At 37.9% G+C, this 20,490-nt stretch overlaps 1 protein-coding gene across 5 annotated transcripts in view; it reads right to left on the bottom strand.

Moving 5' to 3' along the window:
• Kiaa0586 (KIAA0586 ortholog) overlaps positions 1-20,490 on the bottom strand; it is a 100,284-nt gene that overhangs the window by 36,245 nt on the left and 43,549 nt on the right. For all 5 annotated transcript variants that reach the window (XM_028789298.1, XM_028789286.1, XM_028789294.1 and 2 more), the window contains 8 exons: positions 19,168-19,286; positions 13,347-13,537; positions 10,337-10,493; positions 9,190-9,412; positions 8,345-8,592; positions 7,001-7,071; positions 4,646-4,768; positions 3,813-3,987 (listed from right to left, as the gene is read on the bottom strand). In XM_028789298.1, the coding sequence (XP_028645131.1) occupies positions 3,813-3,987; positions 4,646-4,768; positions 7,001-7,071; positions 8,345-8,592; positions 9,190-9,412; positions 10,337-10,493; positions 13,347-13,537; positions 19,168-19,286 (1,307 nt within the window). The remainder of the gene's footprint in view (positions 1-3,812; positions 3,988-4,645; positions 4,769-7,000; positions 7,072-8,344; positions 8,593-9,189; positions 9,413-10,336; positions 10,494-13,346; positions 13,538-19,167; positions 19,287-20,490) is intronic.

Here is a 20,490-nt window from a genome sequence, read left to right as displayed (position 1 = left end):
TATTTTTAGATTCTGTATATTCAAGAATATTGTAGCCGGGTGGTGGTGGCACACGCCTTTAATCCCAGCACTTGGGAGGCAGAGGCAGGCGGATTTCTGAGTTCGAGGCCAGCCTGGTCTACAGAGTGAGTTCCAGGACAGCCAGGGCTACACAGAGAAACCCTGTCTCGGAAAAAAAAAAAAAAAAAAAAAAAAAAAAAAAAAGAATATTGTATATTGAATAATACTGAAAGGTCACTGAGATGGTTTGGTGGCTGGCAATCCTGATGACCTAAGTTCAATTTCTAAGACCCACACAGGAGAATCAAGCTCTGAAAGTCATTATCTAAGGGTGCACACACACACAGACATGCGCACACGCATTCACAAATAGATAGACAATGAAATACATTAATCATAGCAAAAAGTATTAAGTTATACACAATCCATCCTAGTCTCAAATATGATTACCTGTCTCAAAAAGAAATAATAGTTATCAAATGATTATGATTTTTCTAAAATATGATTTCATTAAATACAAAAATGATTCATTACACCACAAGTGATCTGGGTACTACCAGAGACATAAAGACATACCAGAGACATAAAGCACAGCCTGGAAGCTCAGACTTTATTATAGAAACTTAACTCCTAGTCTGTCAGGTGGTCTGTGAGCGCCCTCTAGTGTCTGCTGGGTTCCTGCACTTTGTTCAGTCAGCTATGAGTTGCATCATAGGTTGTTTAAACTAAGCACAAAATGAGAAAAACAGCAACTTTATGAGTATTACACTGAAAACGTCAGACTTGAATTTCTTTCAATTCTGAATAATGTAACGCTCTTGCTAAGCATGAAACCAACACTAAATACTCTACAACCCTCTAATTTCAGGTACAGCAAGTCTGCACTCCTAAAGTTTCATTTATTCAAGCTGGTGTAAGAGTAAAATTTTTTGTATTGTTGAAATTTGTCTTTTGATGTTGGAATAAATTCTTAAATAAATATGGTCATATTTTACATCATTTAAACGCTCATACTTCTGAGTCAGGCTTTTTTTGTTTTTGTTTTGTTTGTTTATTTTTGTTTTTTTGCTAGTGACACTACTTGTTGCCTACTTTATATTTATTTTATATTGTAGAAATTACTATGAACAAGAAACAAGTTAAAGCAATTTTCTTATTCCAGTTCAAACACACAATGAAGCAGTACAGACAACTGACAACATTACCAATTCATTTGGCCTAGAAACTGCTAATGAACACACAAGGCAGAGAGGTGTGTTGAGAAGCTCTGCAAAAAAGATGAAGGCCTTGACAACGAGGTGTGCAGTGGCCCAGTCATCAAACCTGACAATGACTGACCTAAAGCGATGCCCTTATGACTACACTAGATGTTGCCAAGAATACAATGTGGATCACTGAATGGTCACTAGACATTTGAATTAAGTTAGAAAAGTGAAAAGGTTCAGTGAGGACCTCATCAGATCACTAGAACACATTTAAAAAAATCATACCTTTGAACTTCCACCCTGTTACTCTATGCAGCAATAACCAGTCATTTTTTGATTGGACTGCAACATGGAACAAAAAGTGGTTTGTATATAACAACCATCAATGACCAACTCAAAGGCTGGACTGAGAAGCTCCAAGACACTTCCCAAGGCTAAACTTGCACGTAAATAAAGACCCTGGCTACTGTCTGCTGCCAATCCATCCAGTGCAGCCTTTGGAACGCAGGAAACCATGACATCTGAGAAGCATGCTCAACATACTGAGATGACTGAAACCAGCACTGGTCAGAGAGGCCCAATTCCCTGTCAGTGTCTTCTCCATGACCATATCCAACTACTGTAGGGATAATCTCTTGTATAGTGTGCAGAAGCATCACCTGTCAATAAAAATCTGATAGCCTGTTGGCAAAAGGCAGGAAGTAGAAGGTAGAAGTTTCAGTAGAGAGATTAGAACTCTGGGAGACAGAGGCAAGAGATTTGCCACACGGATTCTGAGGAAGTTGGGAATCTGAAACTGAGGAAGGTAACCAGTCACAAGGCAAACAGAAGTTTACATGGGTTAAATAAGTTATGAGTTAGGGAACAAGTGTAGCAAACAAAGGTCATAGCATTGTTAGTAATTAATAAGCCTCTAAGTGAATTTAGCTTGTGAATTTAGGCACAGAAGGAGAGCTTGAGGTTACAAACAACTTACTGCACAGCCAGTGCTTCAAAAGGCAAATGGACTGGGCTGGAAAATTTAGTACCAAGTTTCTGCCTGATGCACCAAACTCACCTATCACACCAACCAGCTGCTGCCTCTCTAAGCTTCTGCAAGAACTTTTATCAGGATAAATACTTGTACAAGCAGCAGAATGAAGAAAATACTTTTCAAGACTTTGTCAAACTGCAAAGCATAGAGTTTTATGTTATAGAAATAAGCAAGTCTGTTTCTTGTTGACAAAAAATGTATTGACTTTAATGGTTTCTATTTGATAAAAATGTGTTAGTTAGTTACAGTGATTTAAAATTCATTGCCTGAACCCGCCATTTATTTTGCACCAACCTAAGACAGAAGTCATTAATGAGCCTGGGAAAGTCAGTAACAATGTACGGTGCTCACTTAACTGGCCAGTTCCCACTGCAAAGTTACCTACTCACAAAAACATACCTCTAATGAAAACTCACTATTCACAGACTTTATGGTCATTTTGTGGATCTGAGAAACGTGGTGAAAAACCATCTCTAATAAAGTCCCCCACTCTGCCTTTTTATGTTAGCTCTTACACTTAAGAGACGACCTTTGAACAGTGACGTTAAGGCCAAGTTTTCCACATTTTTGTGTTCATTCTCTCTCCTCTCTCCTTTTCTTCCTCCCCACTCATGTGTGCATAAGACATATACAGACAGAGAGAGAGACAGACAGACAGACACAAACACAGACACACACACACATTTTCGTGCTTTGAGTACTTAGAATGGTACCCAAATCATTTAAAAAAAATAATTACTGTCTAATGTTCCTGAGCACAAGAAGGCTCTGACATGCCTATGGAGAAATTATGTGTTAGATACACTTCTTTAGGCATGAATTATAGTGTTTTTGGCTGTGACTTCAGTGTTGGTGAATCAATGATATAAACTAAATACAATGTCTTCAAACAGAAACACACATAAGGCCAGGTTACATACTGATCAAGTGACAATGTTATAAGAAGCTTACTGGAATCCAATCCTACGAGCAATGATTCAGTGTTTCCTAATATATACATGCTTAACTTATAGGCTACAACTACCACAGACAGTGAGAATTAACTATATGCTAGTAATTTCCAAAGTGCTACCATCAGAAATTGTAGTTACTCTTTAAGATAGCACACTAAACACTGCATCTGAGAAATCACACACTTTATATAAAGCCCTTTACCTAGGCTTCACTGTGCCTCAAAACACCTGTCTAAAAAGTGGTATGATCTTATTGAACTCTCTTAAACATGACTATTGGCTCTGAGAGGTTATTCATATTTTTCTAGTATACATTAAAATAATACATATATATTATAAATTTTAAGTATGTATATTACAAAAAACTATCTCATATCCCTCCCAATGGTGCCCATGCTAATGAAGACATATCAATGATATTCAGGAAAAAGTGTTGTGGATCATAGAAAAGATATGGCCTTTAATAAAATCCCACGCCTCCATTTATTCAGATGAAGAACACAACTCTGGATTGTAATGTAAAGTACACTACAGCATTGGCATGAGAAGAATGTAAAAACCTGCAACAGGATTCAAAGTAATATTTTATAGAAACATCAAGAAGAACACTACTGTGTGTACCTGAGGCCATGTCAGACTGTTGAAATACCAGTCCAGGGTCTGCGTGCAGAGCGGAAGGCTCTGCAGGAGAAGTGGGCTGCAGCATGCGGATCAACGGTCCTGCTGAGATGTCCTCTGCTGCTTTCAGCACGAGCCTCTGTCCTTCACTAAGCTCACCCACACTGTTATCCAAGTCCTTCCAAAATGAGAAAAACCATTAAAGCCATTATAGTAAATCAATCAAAGCAGGAAATATTTTGTAAATATCATGATACATAACACACAAGTGCTTCTAATGTCACATTTCAGGTACACGTACACGAGTAAGTCTAAGAAGTTAGTTTAGGGATCAACAGGACAGCTTAATAAGTAAGGGCCCTTGCTGCTGTCTACAGAGCAATTCAATCCCTGGAAGCCATATGGTGGGAAAGAACCTACTACCTGAAGCCATTCCTGACTTCTACATTTGGTATGTGTACTTGCTCCCACACACAATAAGTAAATAAATGGAAATTTTTTTTGAAAAGAAGTTTTAAAAGGCATTTGGTATTGTATGTGTATTCATATTTATATGGGTGTGGTGTGGAACTGTAAACAAACACACACAATAAATGTATCTTTAAAACTTCAATTTGTTGTATTTTTAAATTGTAGCATTAAAGATTGGAGGAGACTAAATTTTTCTCAGCTACAAAGTTTAGTTCAATCTAGGTTAAATGGGCCATGACACTGATCATAGAGTAACTTAAACACTGTCCTACCAAAATTTAAAAATCGGATATTTAATATTTTTCCTGTATTTATATCTACCGCCCCTAAACCCCCATGCCCAAATCTTTATGGTTGAAAAGTACCTCTGCTTGCTGTGAAACTAGGAGTTCCTGTTCTTGCTTAGTAAGAAGAGAAAGGATTGCATTTTCATGAAGCCTTTTATGGGGCCTCCTCATCACCTGTCCTTCACTGGGAGGCTCATCTTCCTAGAGCAGACATAAATTCAACATTAAAAAGGTTATCACACAATTCCACTTTCTCAATTATGACTAATAAAACTTTAGGAAGAAATGATACCAGTATGTTTCAAAAGATGAATTATTTTCATGTAGCTCTCATTTACAGTTGACTATAATAAAAACACTTCACATCTGCCTCAAATGTGTACAAAAACTGCAACGCAATTTAAGTGCAGATCTATGACAGATCATCTGTCTCACTCCACTAAACTACAGTGATTCCTAAGTGCTTTTGTGAGGTTCAAACAGCTTGAGTGTATGGCTCACATGACCTCCTGCCTCACGTTTATGTACAGCATATCAAGTCAGGGTGTAGCAAACCAGCCAAGCACCGGGGGAATGCTGCAACCTGGACCACAGACAAGAGAAAGCTTCAGAAACACCAGCCTCTGCAGCCTCTCAGTGTTCTTCCTCCTCTGTGCAGACATCATCTGTCTACACTAGGGGAGGCACAGAAACCCTTTACCTAGGCTTCACTGTGCCTCAAAACACCTGTCTGAAAAACAAGGGATGCTGTAATGCTCAGCATCAGACAAAATGAATTTCCTTGTTAATACAAGAATGAATATGATTTACAACTCGTTAAAACAATTTCTTGCCTTTGGCTGTAAGATAAAGTATAACAAATTTATTTAAATTATTTTTGGTTATTCTGTTTTAATGAAATACTGTTTATTAACTCTGGCTACACCTCCTAGCTGTGTAGGGATAAAGCACCTAATGGCACATGATTTCAGTTAACTCTGGGTTTTCCTAGGTTATATTTTTCATTTGCATTTACTATAAATTTAGATACAGTAACAAAATTACAATTAGAAATAGTTTCAAATGTAGAAAAAGAAAGGTTATAATTTTGTCTGGGTTCAGTTGATCTATTTACTTTAATACCAGATAAAGTTCTAAGAATGAGTAACAATCCCATAGTGGTGTATTAAATGAGCCAAACATACACACAATTCTCTGAAAGTACGATTACTGTAATTATGTCATATTACTTCACAACAGTGCCTGCAACTACAGGAGATTCAACCAATGACTTAACAAGTCATCATTAAAAAACAACTGTTCAAACAAAATCCTCTCAGGATTTTAAAAAAAAGACTCCCTGAAGCATTTTCCTACTCCTTTGAGAATGCGCTTTGAAAGAAACAGCAAAATGAACAGTGCTTAGCCATGAGTGTAGCGTGACAACAGAGCACAATCACCTGTGTGTTAAAGCGCCTGAAAACATACAAAGTGAAAAATGCATTCCTTAACAGTTGTAAAAGAAAATTAATACGTGTATATGATAGCTGTATACACGCAAATAAAATATAACATGATATTATCAATACCATTTTCTCATCTATGGCTCTAATAACCAGGAATGATTACTATCCCTGGTTCTTATTTTTATTTTAGTGTTTTATAAAGGATTTATTTTCATTACTTTTAATTACATGTCCATGTGTGAATATGTGCACATAAGTTTAGGTTCTCATGAAGTGAAGAAGAGGATGTCAGATCTCCAAAAACTGGAGTTACAGATGGCTATAAACCACCTGAAGTGGGCGCTGGAAACATGGGTCCTCTCCAACAGTGGTACCCCTAACTGTTGTGATTTGTAACCCATTAAATTTATATATACATACATATTAATGAATATATATATGTGTATATATATTATACATACATACATACATATATATTATACATACATACATACATATATATATATATATATATATACATATACACATATATATAATACAAATGTACTACAGGAGACTTAGAGTACTTAAGACCCTGTTCAAAGTACTGCGGAAACAATTCCAGGCCTCGTTACCTAACTGTATTAGCATGTATCATTAGCTTATCATATCCTTAGAGGTTGTAACAATTTTCTAGTCATTCTCCATTATATAGGATTATATAATGAAATGGTAAGCAACCCTCTCCTACTAGTATCTCTAGCTCCCTCCCTCCTTCTCTGCCATCTTTCCTTTTCCAGCTGAAGCAAGGTGGCACAAAGCTCTCAGCCTCCTAACTCAGCTTCCAAAGGGTCTGTGACCACAGACAGGGACTTGGAGACTGTGCCTGGTCTCATGGTAACAATTCACTAAACTTTGTCTATATCTCAAACAACTGAGGAAAAACTGTTCAACAGCAACAAGACATCAAGACATTCTTCCAGTGAGGCTGGAGTCAGCTTTTTCTTACCATTTCAAAGGCATCCTGCAGAGTGCTGGATAAACTGTCATTTATGTTCATCAGAAACAAGTCCCCATTTCCTAAAAGTTGAAAGCAAAGTAGAGCAATTTAGGAAAAAGGGAGACATTTACTAAGAAATCTGGCCAGAAAGCACAGAATTCTACATTTAAAGTTAAAGTTCGGTAGCAAAACTCGTAAAGTTCATATTTAGGTCCACTATTTGGTAAATTACGCAAACAAGCATAACAAACATGAGCTTTTTATTTCGCCTATTTAGTCGTCAGAATTCTTTTAGTTGTTTAAGTTTTTACTTGCTTGATTTTTCAAGACCAGGTTTCTCAGGCTATCCTGGGAACTCAGGCTGGACTTGAAATCAGAGATCTGCCTGATTCAGATCCTGCCTCAGTCTCCCGAGATTAAAGGTATACACCACCATGCTTGGCTCAGATTTGTTTTTTAATTTGAATTACTGTTATTACTTTGTGTGTATAGATGTTTCCCAACATGTATGCCTGTGTCCCACGGCTATGCTTGGTGCCATGGATGCCAGAAAGAGGGCATCTGACCCCCTCCAACTGTATCTACAGATCAGTGTGAGCAGCCAGCCATGGAGTGCTGGGAATTGAACCTGGTCCTCTAGAAGAGCAGCCAGTGCTCTTAGGCACAGAGCTGGCTATCCAGCTGTCAGAACTTGAAATTAACTTCAAGGACCAAAATAGGTATGAAACTGAGAAACAGGCACCCCTACAAGTTGTTAAACGTACTTAAGAACTGATTTAAATAAAAAGCTGGTTAATCTTTCCATGAAGTATGCTGACTGTGTATCGCTAATTTAAAGTTGGCAATCTTATCTCAGAATTCCACTTGTAGACATGGATTATGGAAGTTATCAGGTAAGTGCTCAGATTCATGCAGGCATGGTCACTACAGCCTGGTCTAGAACATGGGAAACAGTCTAAATAAACGCCCCTCACCGAAATGGATCAACAACTACTGGAAAAAGGCATGATCCATGTCTGTTGCTACTGAAATATGTTTACCACACATTACTTTGTAAAAAGTTCAGGTTTTATAATGATATACACAGTGTGATCGTATAAAAAGGTACACACATAAGTACTATTTAGGTATCTATACATGCAAAGACAAAAAATACACTAACAGAATACATCTTGAGCTATTATCAAATTAATCCTGAAGAAAAAAAATTTGAGGGAGATTTCATTAACCAACCTGCACAGAACATTAAACCATGTTAAATCTGGAGAAATAAACAAAAACATTTTTAAAAGAGAAGTTATCATTAAGGAAGCTATTATAACTAACAAAGTCAATTACAACATGTTAACTTACTCTTGGTTGGCAAGTTTTGACCACAGCTAAATAAGATCTCCCCTTCAGATATATGCCTGTCTAAAGTTTCTGTCTCAGTGACAGTGCTCAAAGTGTTCTCCAGGGTTGATGAACTAGAACTTGGTATCTGCTGGAGAGAAGGGGCCTTGGTGTCCTCAGGAAGTGATGCTAAGGGAACTGGCTCCGGAAGTGCAGGCTGAGCAGAAAAGTCAACACTCTCAGGTTCTTCGTTAGCCACAGACATTACACTAAGAAGATAAAGGCACGTTTTGAGTTACAAATCACTGAAGGCCTACATCCATTCATATGCCTTTATGCATATTATATACATAATACAGTCTCTTTTAGCAAAGTGATTACTGTAACTAGTTAACAAGACTCATTCTCAAGTTGTGCTTTCAGAGACCACCTTGAAAGCTGTTCTAGCTACAAAAGAAATCAATATGGCTTAGCAATGCAAACATTAACTGAACACAGTATATGAAGATCTATACTAGAGCAATAATCATATATTTCATTAATAATCAGATGGTTTATTCTTATTTACTTTAAACCTTTGGCAAAGACAAGAGAATATTTTTAGCTTTAAAATAATTTAAAATTTATAAAAGTTTTTTTTTTCCCCAAAGAATAGATTGAAGCCATGAATGATGGAAACATGCCTGTAGTCCCAGCACTTAATGAGGCCAAGGCAAGAAGATTACCAATTTAATAACAACCTCGGTTACAAAGAAAATTCCTGACCAGCTGGATTCATGCCTTTCTCTGCCCCTCTATGGCAGGGATAGCATGTGAAGAGTGGACCTGGCAGAGCTGCAGAATAACAAGTGTGTGGGCTCCCTTACACGGCTCTTGGGTGAAGAAGTTCTTGAGGAGAGTTAGGATTCTCTTCATCCAGCGGTAGGTCTCCACTGTCCCATGGCTTGGGAAGTTCAGGGCTTGATAACTTCAACTTGTCAATGGAAATTTCGGACAAAGTTGGGGTAAGAGCTGCTGCTGGAGGGGGGGTAGTGACAGGAGTCCGTGCTGGTGTACTAACAAGTGTGACAGCAGGCATATCATAACCTCCTAAAGGTTAGAAAGAGAAAACAAAGACTCAGTCAATAGCTTTCTAATGTGCTGACTCCTTGTTTTAGATAATGCTGGCATTAAATAATGGCAATCATAATGACGACAACAATGACAGCCTTAATAAGAACATTTCTACATTTATTAAGGTATAAAAATTAAAACCTTGAAAAGATGGCATTTTAAAACTGCTACACATTTAAAGCAGTTTCACCAGTTATTAAATTACATATTTTCAGAAATAATACTTTTCTGTGAATGCCTCCCTGGAAAGTTGTATTGGAAACTTAATCCTTAACCCATATGTTGCAATGTGGAGGAAGGCCCCTCGTGAGCTACCCAGTGGCACACGAGCCCTACATGGGATTAGGAGCTCCATGAGAAGTAAGACCTCAGCCTGCAGGCTCCTGTTCTCTGGCTGCTATATGACACCTTTTGTCATTCATAATATAGCAAGAAGGCAGCCCCTCAGTGTGACTTCACAGTCTTTGGAACTTAAACAAACAAACAAACAAACTCTTAATTTAACTTATAAATTACCTAGTGTATGGCATTCTGTTACAGTGCATAAGCAGTCAAGTGATAAGCAATTCCTTAGTTTCTTTTTTTGTTTTGTTTTGCTTTTTTAATTCCTTAGTTTCTTTGCCCCCCCCCCCAAAAAAAAACATTTACTAAAGACTACTAAGCAAAAACTACTTATAGTTGCTAAAAGTAAAACTGAATTATAGAAACAAGTTTTAGGTTCAGGCAGGATGCCTCAGCAAGTCAAGCATTTGCCTGACACCCAGAGTTCAATCACAGTATCTGTGTTAAAACTTCTCCCTTGACCTTCACATATGTGCTATGAAGTGTGTGTTCGCATAGGCACATGCACACACAAAACCACACAACCACACAATGTTTTTAAAGAAACAAGGCTTCTACCTTTTTCAACACATATCTCTTTAATACAAGAAGCCACATCCTGATCGGATTCGCAGGGAGAGGAATCTGGAGTTTTTACTACCATGTGCTCCTTCAAAGGTGCTGGTGAGCACGGGGGAGTAGGCTGCGGTGTAGCTACTGGAGCACAAACTCTTGCCTAAGATAAATTAGAGAAACAAAACACAGTATGTTTATAACCACCCAAACAAAACTGATATGAAACAGTTCTATGAGCTCAATCCTAGACTACACAGGATTTAAATGGACGGAAAAAGCAACAGTAAAGTAATAGCCTGAGTGCTCTCGGTCTTAACTATTTGGCTGCTAGTATAAGACTGGCCTAAGGAAATCCTTGGGCAACTGAAGTAACTGTGTCTGAAAGAAAACTGTTACTGTCTTCTAATACAGAGAAAAGATTAATCAGCCAGAGACAAAGATCAAACCCAACTACAAACTCGATGGGCTGCATGGTTGGCCATGCAACAAAAGAGAAGTTCTCTGACTGACAACGTGTTAAACCATTAGCCTCTAAGAATAAAGGCTCGCCATGTAAAAAGTAATAGCAAGTAAGAAAAAGGAGAGGGTAGGAGAGATAAACAGTAGAGCCAGAAGCAAGCAAGAAAAGAAGGAAACATCGTAATATTGTCACCTAAAGTCAAATTCAAAAGGTTCCAAAATTCAAAGACATAAAAGAATAACAATAAAATCACTGTCATGTTTCCTTTCTATCTCATTTCTTTCCTCAAAGATACCAAGTAATCCCGACCTAAGTCAATCACATGTACATAGATTTATCTATGGAATAAGTCCTCAGTCCTAACTACTGAAAACACTGTTTTAATTCTGAGCAGATACTGTGGAACTCCCCTATAGGACTATGCTACTTTACACTGTCAGCAGAGACAAGGACAATGCCTGTTGTTCCAGGGTCTTTCGTAGGTATGTGGGCAATTTGTGTTTCTTTTCTGTGAGGGAACAACCCTGTCATTTCCTTTGTTCATTTTAGAAACATTATTATCCACTTTAAAAAGCTTTTATATATTCCATCCATGTTGCAAACTACTACCTAACATAAACTGATGGCAAGAGTCTACAGCTATACTACCCTGGACATGCCCAATATCGTCCAAAATGATGACAGATTATTAGAAATCCTGGAACACTGCTCAACAGGTAGCAAACTCTTTTATGTGGAAAAAGAATACACTCTATCTTTTCCACTTCTTGATTGTATTTAAATACAACATAAAAATCTCTGTGTGTGTGTGTGTGTGTATTTACAAATAAGATGGCCCACCTATTCCTCATGAGAGGATCTGAAGGTATTCTTCTAGCACTGGTGACCAATTACCAACAATGATAAACTACTAGGAACTGAGTATTCACGGAGTTCTAGACTCTAGGTTCTAAAGGTTATTTAATCATCCATGAGAGCCATCGCTGAGAGGTCTACAGTTAACAAGGCACAGACATGAGCATATGACTGCACCAAGCTCTGTCAAATCAACGGTGGTGGTACACACCTTTAGTCCCAGCACTCGGGAGGCAGAGGCAGGTGGATCATGAATTCTAGACCAGCCTGGTCAACAGACCAAGTTCCAGGACAGCCAGGGCTATCCAGAGAAACCCTGTTTCAAAAAACGATGACGACAAAAAAAAAAAAAGTCAAATGTATAGCTTTATACATAAAAGATTAGTTTACAGGATTCACCTGTATAATATGTCTTTGTGATCTACAAGGTCAGAAATAGCTGCAGAGTTTTCTAAAGTTCGTTACAAAGTCAACTTTGGATTTGTATCATTTCTACAATAGATTAGAAGGTGAGCAGACAAACAATAATAAAGTATATGAAATACATTTTCTCCTAAATTAGTAAAGTAAGAAAGTACCTTTGTATGTAGAAACTAGATATTAAAGTGTGTGACATAAAAGTACAAACAAATCCTCAGGGAGAAGAGGAAGCCCATTGGTCTCAACATGGAGTAGGAGGAAGGACAAAAGGGGGATGAAGGTGGGCAATGTGAGCAGAGTAGACACTATATATGGAGGTGTCCTGACCCAGTACTTCTATAGGTTTACTGAAAATGATTAATAAAAAACAGAAAACTTCTTTTTAGGGAATGCTTTTCAGGTAGAGTCACATATTCCCAACTTTCAAACTTTTTTAAAAGAATATACTATAAGGCTCGAAAGATGACTTAGCAGTTAAGAGTCTATTGTTCCTGAGGACATGGGTTCCATTCCCAGCACGAATATGGAAGTTTATGACTATCTGTTCTAGGAGATCAGATGCCTTCTTCTGGCTTGTGAGGGTACTGCATGCAAGTAGCAGACAAACATCCAGACAAAACACTCATACACTTAAAATATCTTTTTAAATATATAGCATATATAGAGATAGATTTTAGAAATGTATTCAACTGTCATCAACGTTTAATTTAGGAAGTAAATACAGGGGAAAACTGATCACTGTAACACACTTGTAACTTTTCTGTAGATTTCAAATTTTCTCAAAAAGAAAAAAAAAAAAAAGCTGAGTATGATAGCACATACTTGAATCCAGTTCAAGGCCACCTTCAGGTGCATAGTGACTTCAAGGCCAGCTTGGGCTACAAGAAACTTAATCTCAAAAATTAAAATAATAAAATGCTAGGAAAAGTGTTAATGACATCACCAAGGAATAAAATTGTATCACAATCTATGATCTTATAACATTAAGTTTAAAATATATCTTTTTTTTTTTAGGTGTGATGGCTCCTACATGTAATAGCAGCATTTTTTATGTATTCTGAAGTAGGAGGATTATCTTGAGCTTGAGGCCACCCTGAGCTACAGAGACAGAGTTCCAGGCCAGCTTGGACTATAGGGTGAGACTGTCTCAAGCAAACACAGACAGACAGACAGACAGACAGACAGACACACACACATACACACGCACACTGCTCTTTAATAATGTCTAAGAATTCCCCACAATTCTTAAGTTACAAGAGAACAGAAAGTCATTCCTACCGACAGGTTAGTTTCACTTCTTGAAAGATCACTTGCAGCAGCAGGCCCCTGCTTCTTTGCCTCTCTGTCAGCTAACATGACAGCAATGGTCTCAGCCAGGGCTTCATTGACAAAATGGCTGATCATGTCTGAGTTCACAGGAACTCCAGCATCAACCATATGCTGGAGCGCTCCACTGCTTGTTCCTGCGACTACAAAAACAAGAACTTCAGATAATGCCAAAGAACATGGTTGCAGCCACACCTTACTTCTTAAGGTCTTACAAAGGCTGATAGCTATGTGTGTGAGCACTAAAGGTGGAGTGAACACTGAGAAGAGACGCAAAGCTACTTCCACAAGAAAGACAAAGATAACAGCATAAATGAACATTCTTTTTCAACAAACCAAGAGGGAGAAAAGTACTCAAGTAAAAATTCACTTAATATGCCTTCTTCCCTACTAATACAGAAGCTAATGAAAAGTATTACAGCCATACCAAATTTCCTCAGCTGGAAACAATTCCACTTCCAGTCCCAACCAAAACACAAGGATACACTAAGCAGGAGGTAAGCTTTCCCTCCCTCTAGTTCAGGGACATTGCATGCCAAGCCTCCTCAAGCTTCTATAGCAGGGTTTGGGAAGTGAAAGATCAGGCTGTAAAGGAAGAACAGGCTATCCCAAGAGTGGAAAGACAGGAAGAAGAATTTTTTTTAAAAAGGACACATGTGGTACACATAAAATAATGCAGACAAACACACACACATTAAAAAAAATTAAATAAAAAAGGAAGACCAGAAAGATCTACAAATTTATGGCCAATTAGCTTTCAATAAAAAACATTAAGATAATTTAATGGAGAAAGGATAATCTTTTAAAGAATACTAGAGAAATCTGAAACCCATAAGCAAAAGGAGAAAGGGTAAAGAAAAAATGAAAGGCATTTTGCATCCTTTAAACTTTAACTCAAAATATACTATGAGTGTTGAAGGAATCACTGAATAGTAGAGTCTAGCCTAGCCTGGGCAAGGGTCCTGGGCTCAATCCCTGGAACACACAGACAGGAAGACAAACAGGCATGCACGCACGCATGCGCAGATGAAAGAAAACCTGTATATCACAATTAGATTCTGTTAGCCATCATACTACTCAGCATATTCAGAGACAGGCAAATAGAACCATGGTACTGCCTAGGATCTATCATGGTACCTCTATTTGGAAAATGCTCAGCAAGTCCTTTAACCATTTATTTATCACATGACTAGGACAAATTAAAAGCTGTGTCCAAACAAAAAATTGACCAAGTATTCTAATCAGTTTTATGATAGACCCAAACTAAAAGACAATAAACAGCAACTAATTGGTAACTAGATTAACAAATTATGACATATCCAGCATATAATACTAACATAAGCAAAAACATGACTGCCAAAATATTACACCAGGATATGCAAGATGGTTGAGAGGTAAAAAATGCTTACTGCCATGCCTGACCACCTGAGTTCAACCCCCTGGAACCATAGTGGAAGGAGCAAAACAACTCCTTCAAGTTGTCCTCTGACAACCAGAGCACACTGTAGCATACATGTGTACACAGACAGATACAAACACACACACACATACACACACACACATACACAAATTAATATAAAAAATATTATGCTAAATAAAGTCAGCCAACAAAAAAAAAATTATGTTATATGGTGCTCATGTATGAAAGTCTTCAAAAGATTAAAATACAGTGACAGGAAGCCAAACGCAGTTGGGGGCCACTGCACATGGGTGAAGGCTAGGAACTGTTTACAGAGCAGCATAGGAATACTTTAATATTGACAGAAATGTTTTCTGACGTGATTAAATGCATAACTATTTTAAAACTTGTCAAAATCTATACTTAGAACTGATGAATTTAAAGACAACTAAATTATTATTTTAAAAAGACTGATGTCTTTCATTCATATATATATATGTATACACACACAAACATACACATATATATATATATGTATTTTAAGAAGCTTCTACAGTAGTACTAATTCATTTCCATATGATCCCTCAAACGGTCATCAGTATTAGTTGGCCCTCCCTTAAACTCCTTTTCCCCCCTCCCCATTCCCATTTAATCTTCCTGCTTCAGACCATCCCCCACACACACCCACATACCTCCACAGCGTATTTTATTTCCCCTTCTTTGGGAGATCGTCCCCTACCCCACAGACCCTTTTTCTATACCTAACCTCTGTGGTTATATGGATTATAGCATGCCTATCAAAGCCTTTAAAGCCAACATTCACTAACACAAAAACCTAGACTAGACAATGTGCAGAGAGTGAGAGACTTTGGGATACTCAGTCCTAAAAGGGATGTCTCCATCAACCCTCTCCTCTGTGCAGAAGAGGAGGTGGGAAGACCAAAAGAGCCAGAGAAGATGGAGGACACCAAGAAGAGTGTCCAGACACAACAGGACTGACACACATGAACTCAGAGACTGTGGCAACATGTACAGGGGCCGCACAGATTCAAGCCAGACTGGATCCCAAATGAGAAAGAGAAGCAGGCACAAGCTTCCCATGTTAGGAGCTATCTAGGAAAGGCATACAAGTGACCTTCTGGAGATTACACATCATTTTGCATGGCTGCAATAGATAATTCTGAACTGCAAAGCTTTCAGAAATCTCATCTCAGGATTGATTCTTATTGCTGATATGCCTTTCCTGTCATTATTAAATTAATATAACAATTCCTGCCCACTCTATTGGGCAGATTTTCTGCAGATCAATGAAGATATACTCTTTTGTAATAATGCGATAAAGACAAATTGATGATTTCGTAATTCCTAATAATTATTCTATAGAATTCCTGAGCCCTCTATAATATGAAAGCTGCAATTAGGGTTCTATAAACCTTCATGTGTCACGAGCTAATTGTACTAAGATAGAAAGTAGGCCTAAAACAGATTTATGATCATGGAAAACATTCCAATTAGGCTGAATGTAAAACTGCTATCTGATAACTAAAGGTCATAAACTTAGAATCAACAATTTATTGTAGGTACAAGGACAGAAGATAAAATATTGACTGATTTTATCTAAACAAAATTTCAACTAATGAGACACTAGGCAGATGATTTGCCTCTTGACAAAACCATGCTAACTTAGACATAAGAATTACTGTTTATAACTCTTAACCCTGTGGAGCTGGTGACAGACAATGACTGCTAAATAAGATAACTAGTCTCAATGGAGACACGTGAACATCTCTGTCATTACTTCTTATTTAATTTATGATTTGAATTTATGTTTAAACTTGTTGTGAACTTTGAAAAAACATACTTAGAATACCACATGATCACGTGTCCTGAAAAAGTACAAGAACTAGGAACGATGACAATCAGAGCAGAAGCAGAAGAGAAGCAGAGCTGAGAGAGCACAGCACAGCAGAGAGCAGGCAGCCTTCTTCCTACCATGAGACACGGTTTGTCTAAACAGCCAGTTTCTTCTTACTGATAAGGACAGGGTTCTTTTTATATTCAATAAAAGGGTAGACTTTTTTTTCGTTCTCTAATCAATAAAGGTTGAAGCTTACTTTTCATCCAGAATGAGTGAGTTTTTTTCTTTGTTGGCACTTGCACAATGAAACCTGCTCGTGGGGGTTTTTGTTCCATCCATCAAATATGTATAAGCATTTGTAAGAAGAGGTGTGTGTATGTAAATATATATACATATGTGTGTGTGTGTGCGTGTGTGTGTGTGTATGAATGTTTGTGTCTATGCATGTTTGCTTGTGTAAACATTTTTTTATCTGCGAGCCTGAGTTTCTTTTCCTGGTTCACTAAAAGTTACTTGTTCCAAGCCTCCCTCTTGCCTGGTTAGCAACAGGCCAGGCCTCCAGGCAAGAGAAAAAGGAGCCTTAGCAATACATCCTCTACTGAATTCCCTACTGCTGTACCTCACATGTCAGAGAATTACACAGTAAGTTTATAACGTAAGTAGGAGTTAAGTTTCACATTGCTTATTCAAGCACAGAGAATTATAAATAATAAGAGAGAAAAAAGTTTCCCCAGCACTTAATGAAGCACAAAACAGTAATTAAGAGTTAAGTTTTCGGCCGGGCGGTGGTGGCGCACGCCTTTAATCCCAGCACTTGGGAGGCAGAGGCAGGCGGATTTCTGAGTTCGAGGCCAGCCTGGTCTACAGAATGAGTTCCAGGACAGCCAGGGCTATACAGAGAAACCCTGTCTCGAAAAACCAAAAAAAAAAAAAAAAGAGTTAAGTTTTCAGCATAGAACAATAAGAAAAGAGTTAAGTCTTCAGTACATAAAAACACATAAAAACAGTAAGAAAGAATTAAGTTTTTAGCACAAAACAGCTAGAGAATTAAAAGGCTGGAAATCATCAGTCTTTTGGTCTGTGTCCGAAGCTGTGTTCCACTTCAACCCATTCCAGCCAGGGTGGCCCCTGGCATCCCATCTCTTGCCAAGAAGCTATCCCTAGGCTTGCAAAAAGAAAAATTAGTTTTCTCTAGTGGAGTCTAGTGAATATACTGACCAGACTTAAGAGTAGCCCCATCCCCAGCAAAACAAAATGAATTTAATGGTAATTCTATATACTCTCTGTATCATATTGCTTTGTTTGAGCTTTATTTTTGACTTTGTGTTCTTACGGCTTCTTCGGTGTGTGTTTCTTGTGCTTTTTCTTTCCATTTTTAAAATTCTATTTTGTTTGCCTGTTTGTTTTCTAAAGAGAGAAAGAAAGGGCATAGAGCAGAGTGAGTGGGGAATAGGGAAGGAAAAATAAAGAAGAAAAACTGGGGGTGGGTGGAGTAGAAGAAGGAAATTAGGAAAAGGAGGCAGAAAAGAATCTTGAGGAGTTGAAGCCAACAAGAGGGCGAATCAGAGGAATGGCTCATTTAACCATTCAGTGGGAACTTAAACCTCATCAGTCAGTAGTCAGGGCCGGGCCAAGAAGGAACATCTTTACTACTGAATAATGTTTAGTCTAGTGAGTGGGAAAGACATGCCAGACAACTGTACTATATTGATACCTATTATAAATGTATTCTGATGATATCAACTTAATGGACTTTGGAATCAACTAGGAGACACACCTCTGGACCTTCTGAGAACATTTCTAGAGAGATTTAACCAGGAGGAAACAACCCACCCTAATGTGGCCAACACCATCTCATGGACTAGGGCTCTGGACTTTATTCAAAAGAAAAAAGAGTTACATATGAGGCATTATGTCTCCTCACTTCCTAAGGATGTAATGTGGCCGGCTATCTTATGCTCCCATGCTTTCTGAGTGAGGATATGGCTGGCCACAGCACACTCTCATTGGCATGTCTTTCCCATGACAATGAACTTCTACTCTCTCAAACCATCACACAAAATAAATCTTTCCTGTCTAAAGTTCCCTTTGCTAGGTACTAGATTGCAGAAATAGAAAAGTAAAAGGAGTTGCCAGGAAGATGTTTTAGGGTACAGGCACCCAGCTGATGACCTGAGTAGCTCCTAGAATCCACTGTGGAAGAGACGAAAGCTGTCTCTGACCTGGGCATGCATGAACACAGTATTCTATTGTTCCTCCACAATAACACATATGTTTGTATATTACATAATATATTTATATAATTTATACACAGACACAGACATATTTCTGTGGAGGAACAATAGAATCCTAGAGAATGGGTCAACAACCCCAAAGCGGCAATCTATACTAAGAGGGGAAAGGAATACTAATCTCATCTGCAGAGAAGCGGAAAGTGAGACAGCCAAGGATCCATTTGACCTCAGGGATCAGAAATCCATAGTAATTAAATTAAGAACATGCTCCATCTGACGTACCAATGTCAAAAGCTGATGGTTCGCTTGCCTCACTTACTGAAACACTGGCATCAAGTCTGGCCTGCTGCTGGAGTGGAAAGAGCCCAGAGATAATTCTTGACATTATTTCTTGTTCTACCCTAGAAGTATAAAGTTAAATACACTGAATTTGGTTAAAAGTATAAAATGTTCACTATATCACTCTAAAGAATAAGCTGTACTCATAGCATGAACATGCAAAAGCAGCCTTCTGGAAGTTTCAGCTGAAGGAAAAAACTTGTCTCTCCTGCTAAGACAAGCCTATAAAACTGTCCTTTTGGGAGACAGACTATGAAATCAACGTAGAGCTTTTCAGCCTGACAGAAAGCTCCCTGCAACCACCCTGGTTAAGCATATCATTTGAGTTGATAGTTATCCAGTATATCGTGTACTTGAAAAGCATGCTTCTCACTCAGCATGCATGTATGAAATCCTATCAGATCAAAGCTCCATGAAGTTCACTGAGCAGTTTGGGAATAGGCAAGTGCTTAAACAGCATCCTTAAACCAGCCATCCGGGGCTTCTATTTGTGAGTTTATTAGAGTGATGCAACTTTATTAAAAAAAAAAAAAAAAAAAAGCTAGAATCTTCTGTTCTCCTCTCGTCAAAAACATAAATACCCAAACTGCAAAACAGGGTAGAGACTTTCCTTGAAAAGGAAAGAAAAATGTATTTTCAAGGCATTGTTAGGAAGAGGAAAGGAAATGCAAAGAGTGGAGAGTAGAGGCCTTCTTCCAATACATTTCTTTAGAGCAGCTAATAGTCATACTAAAAAATTATTATCATATAAATGATAGATGTTTACTGTAGGAAAATTCAGAAAACTAGTTTTTTTTTTTTTTTAATTGGTCAGGTTCACTCATAAGCTCAGATTCAGAGATAAGTAGTTAATAACCTGACATATATTCCAAACATCTGTTCAACGCAAACTTATTTTAAAGTCTTAAAAACTAAGTTTATACTGTGTCTCTGGCTTTATTTATACACCAGAATACTATCTTTCACTCTTACTGAATAGTCTTCTAAGCCATTTCCATTTTTATCTGCTCTCCTGGTTTTGTTCACATCAACAGAATTATAAACTTACCACTGAATTAAACCTCACATCAGGGCTGGAGAGATGGCTCAGCGGTTAAGAGCACTGACTGCTCTTCCAGAGGTCCTGAGTTCAAATCCCAGCAACCACAGGGTGGCTCACAACCATCCGTAATGAGATTGGATGCCCTCTTCTGGTGTGTCTGAAGACAGCTACAGTGTACTCATCAAGAAAATAAATAAATAAATATAAAAAAAAAAAAAAAAAAA

Source organism: Grammomys surdaster, unplaced genomic scaffold (assembly GCF_004785775.1).
Source record: "Grammomys surdaster isolate TR1022 unplaced genomic scaffold, NIH_TR_1.0 127, whole genome shotgun sequence".
Lineage (NCBI taxonomy): Eukaryota > Metazoa > Chordata > Mammalia > Rodentia > Muridae > Grammomys > Grammomys surdaster.
Note: the sequence above shows the minus strand (reverse complement) of the source record. Positions and strands in the feature narration are given on the sequence as shown.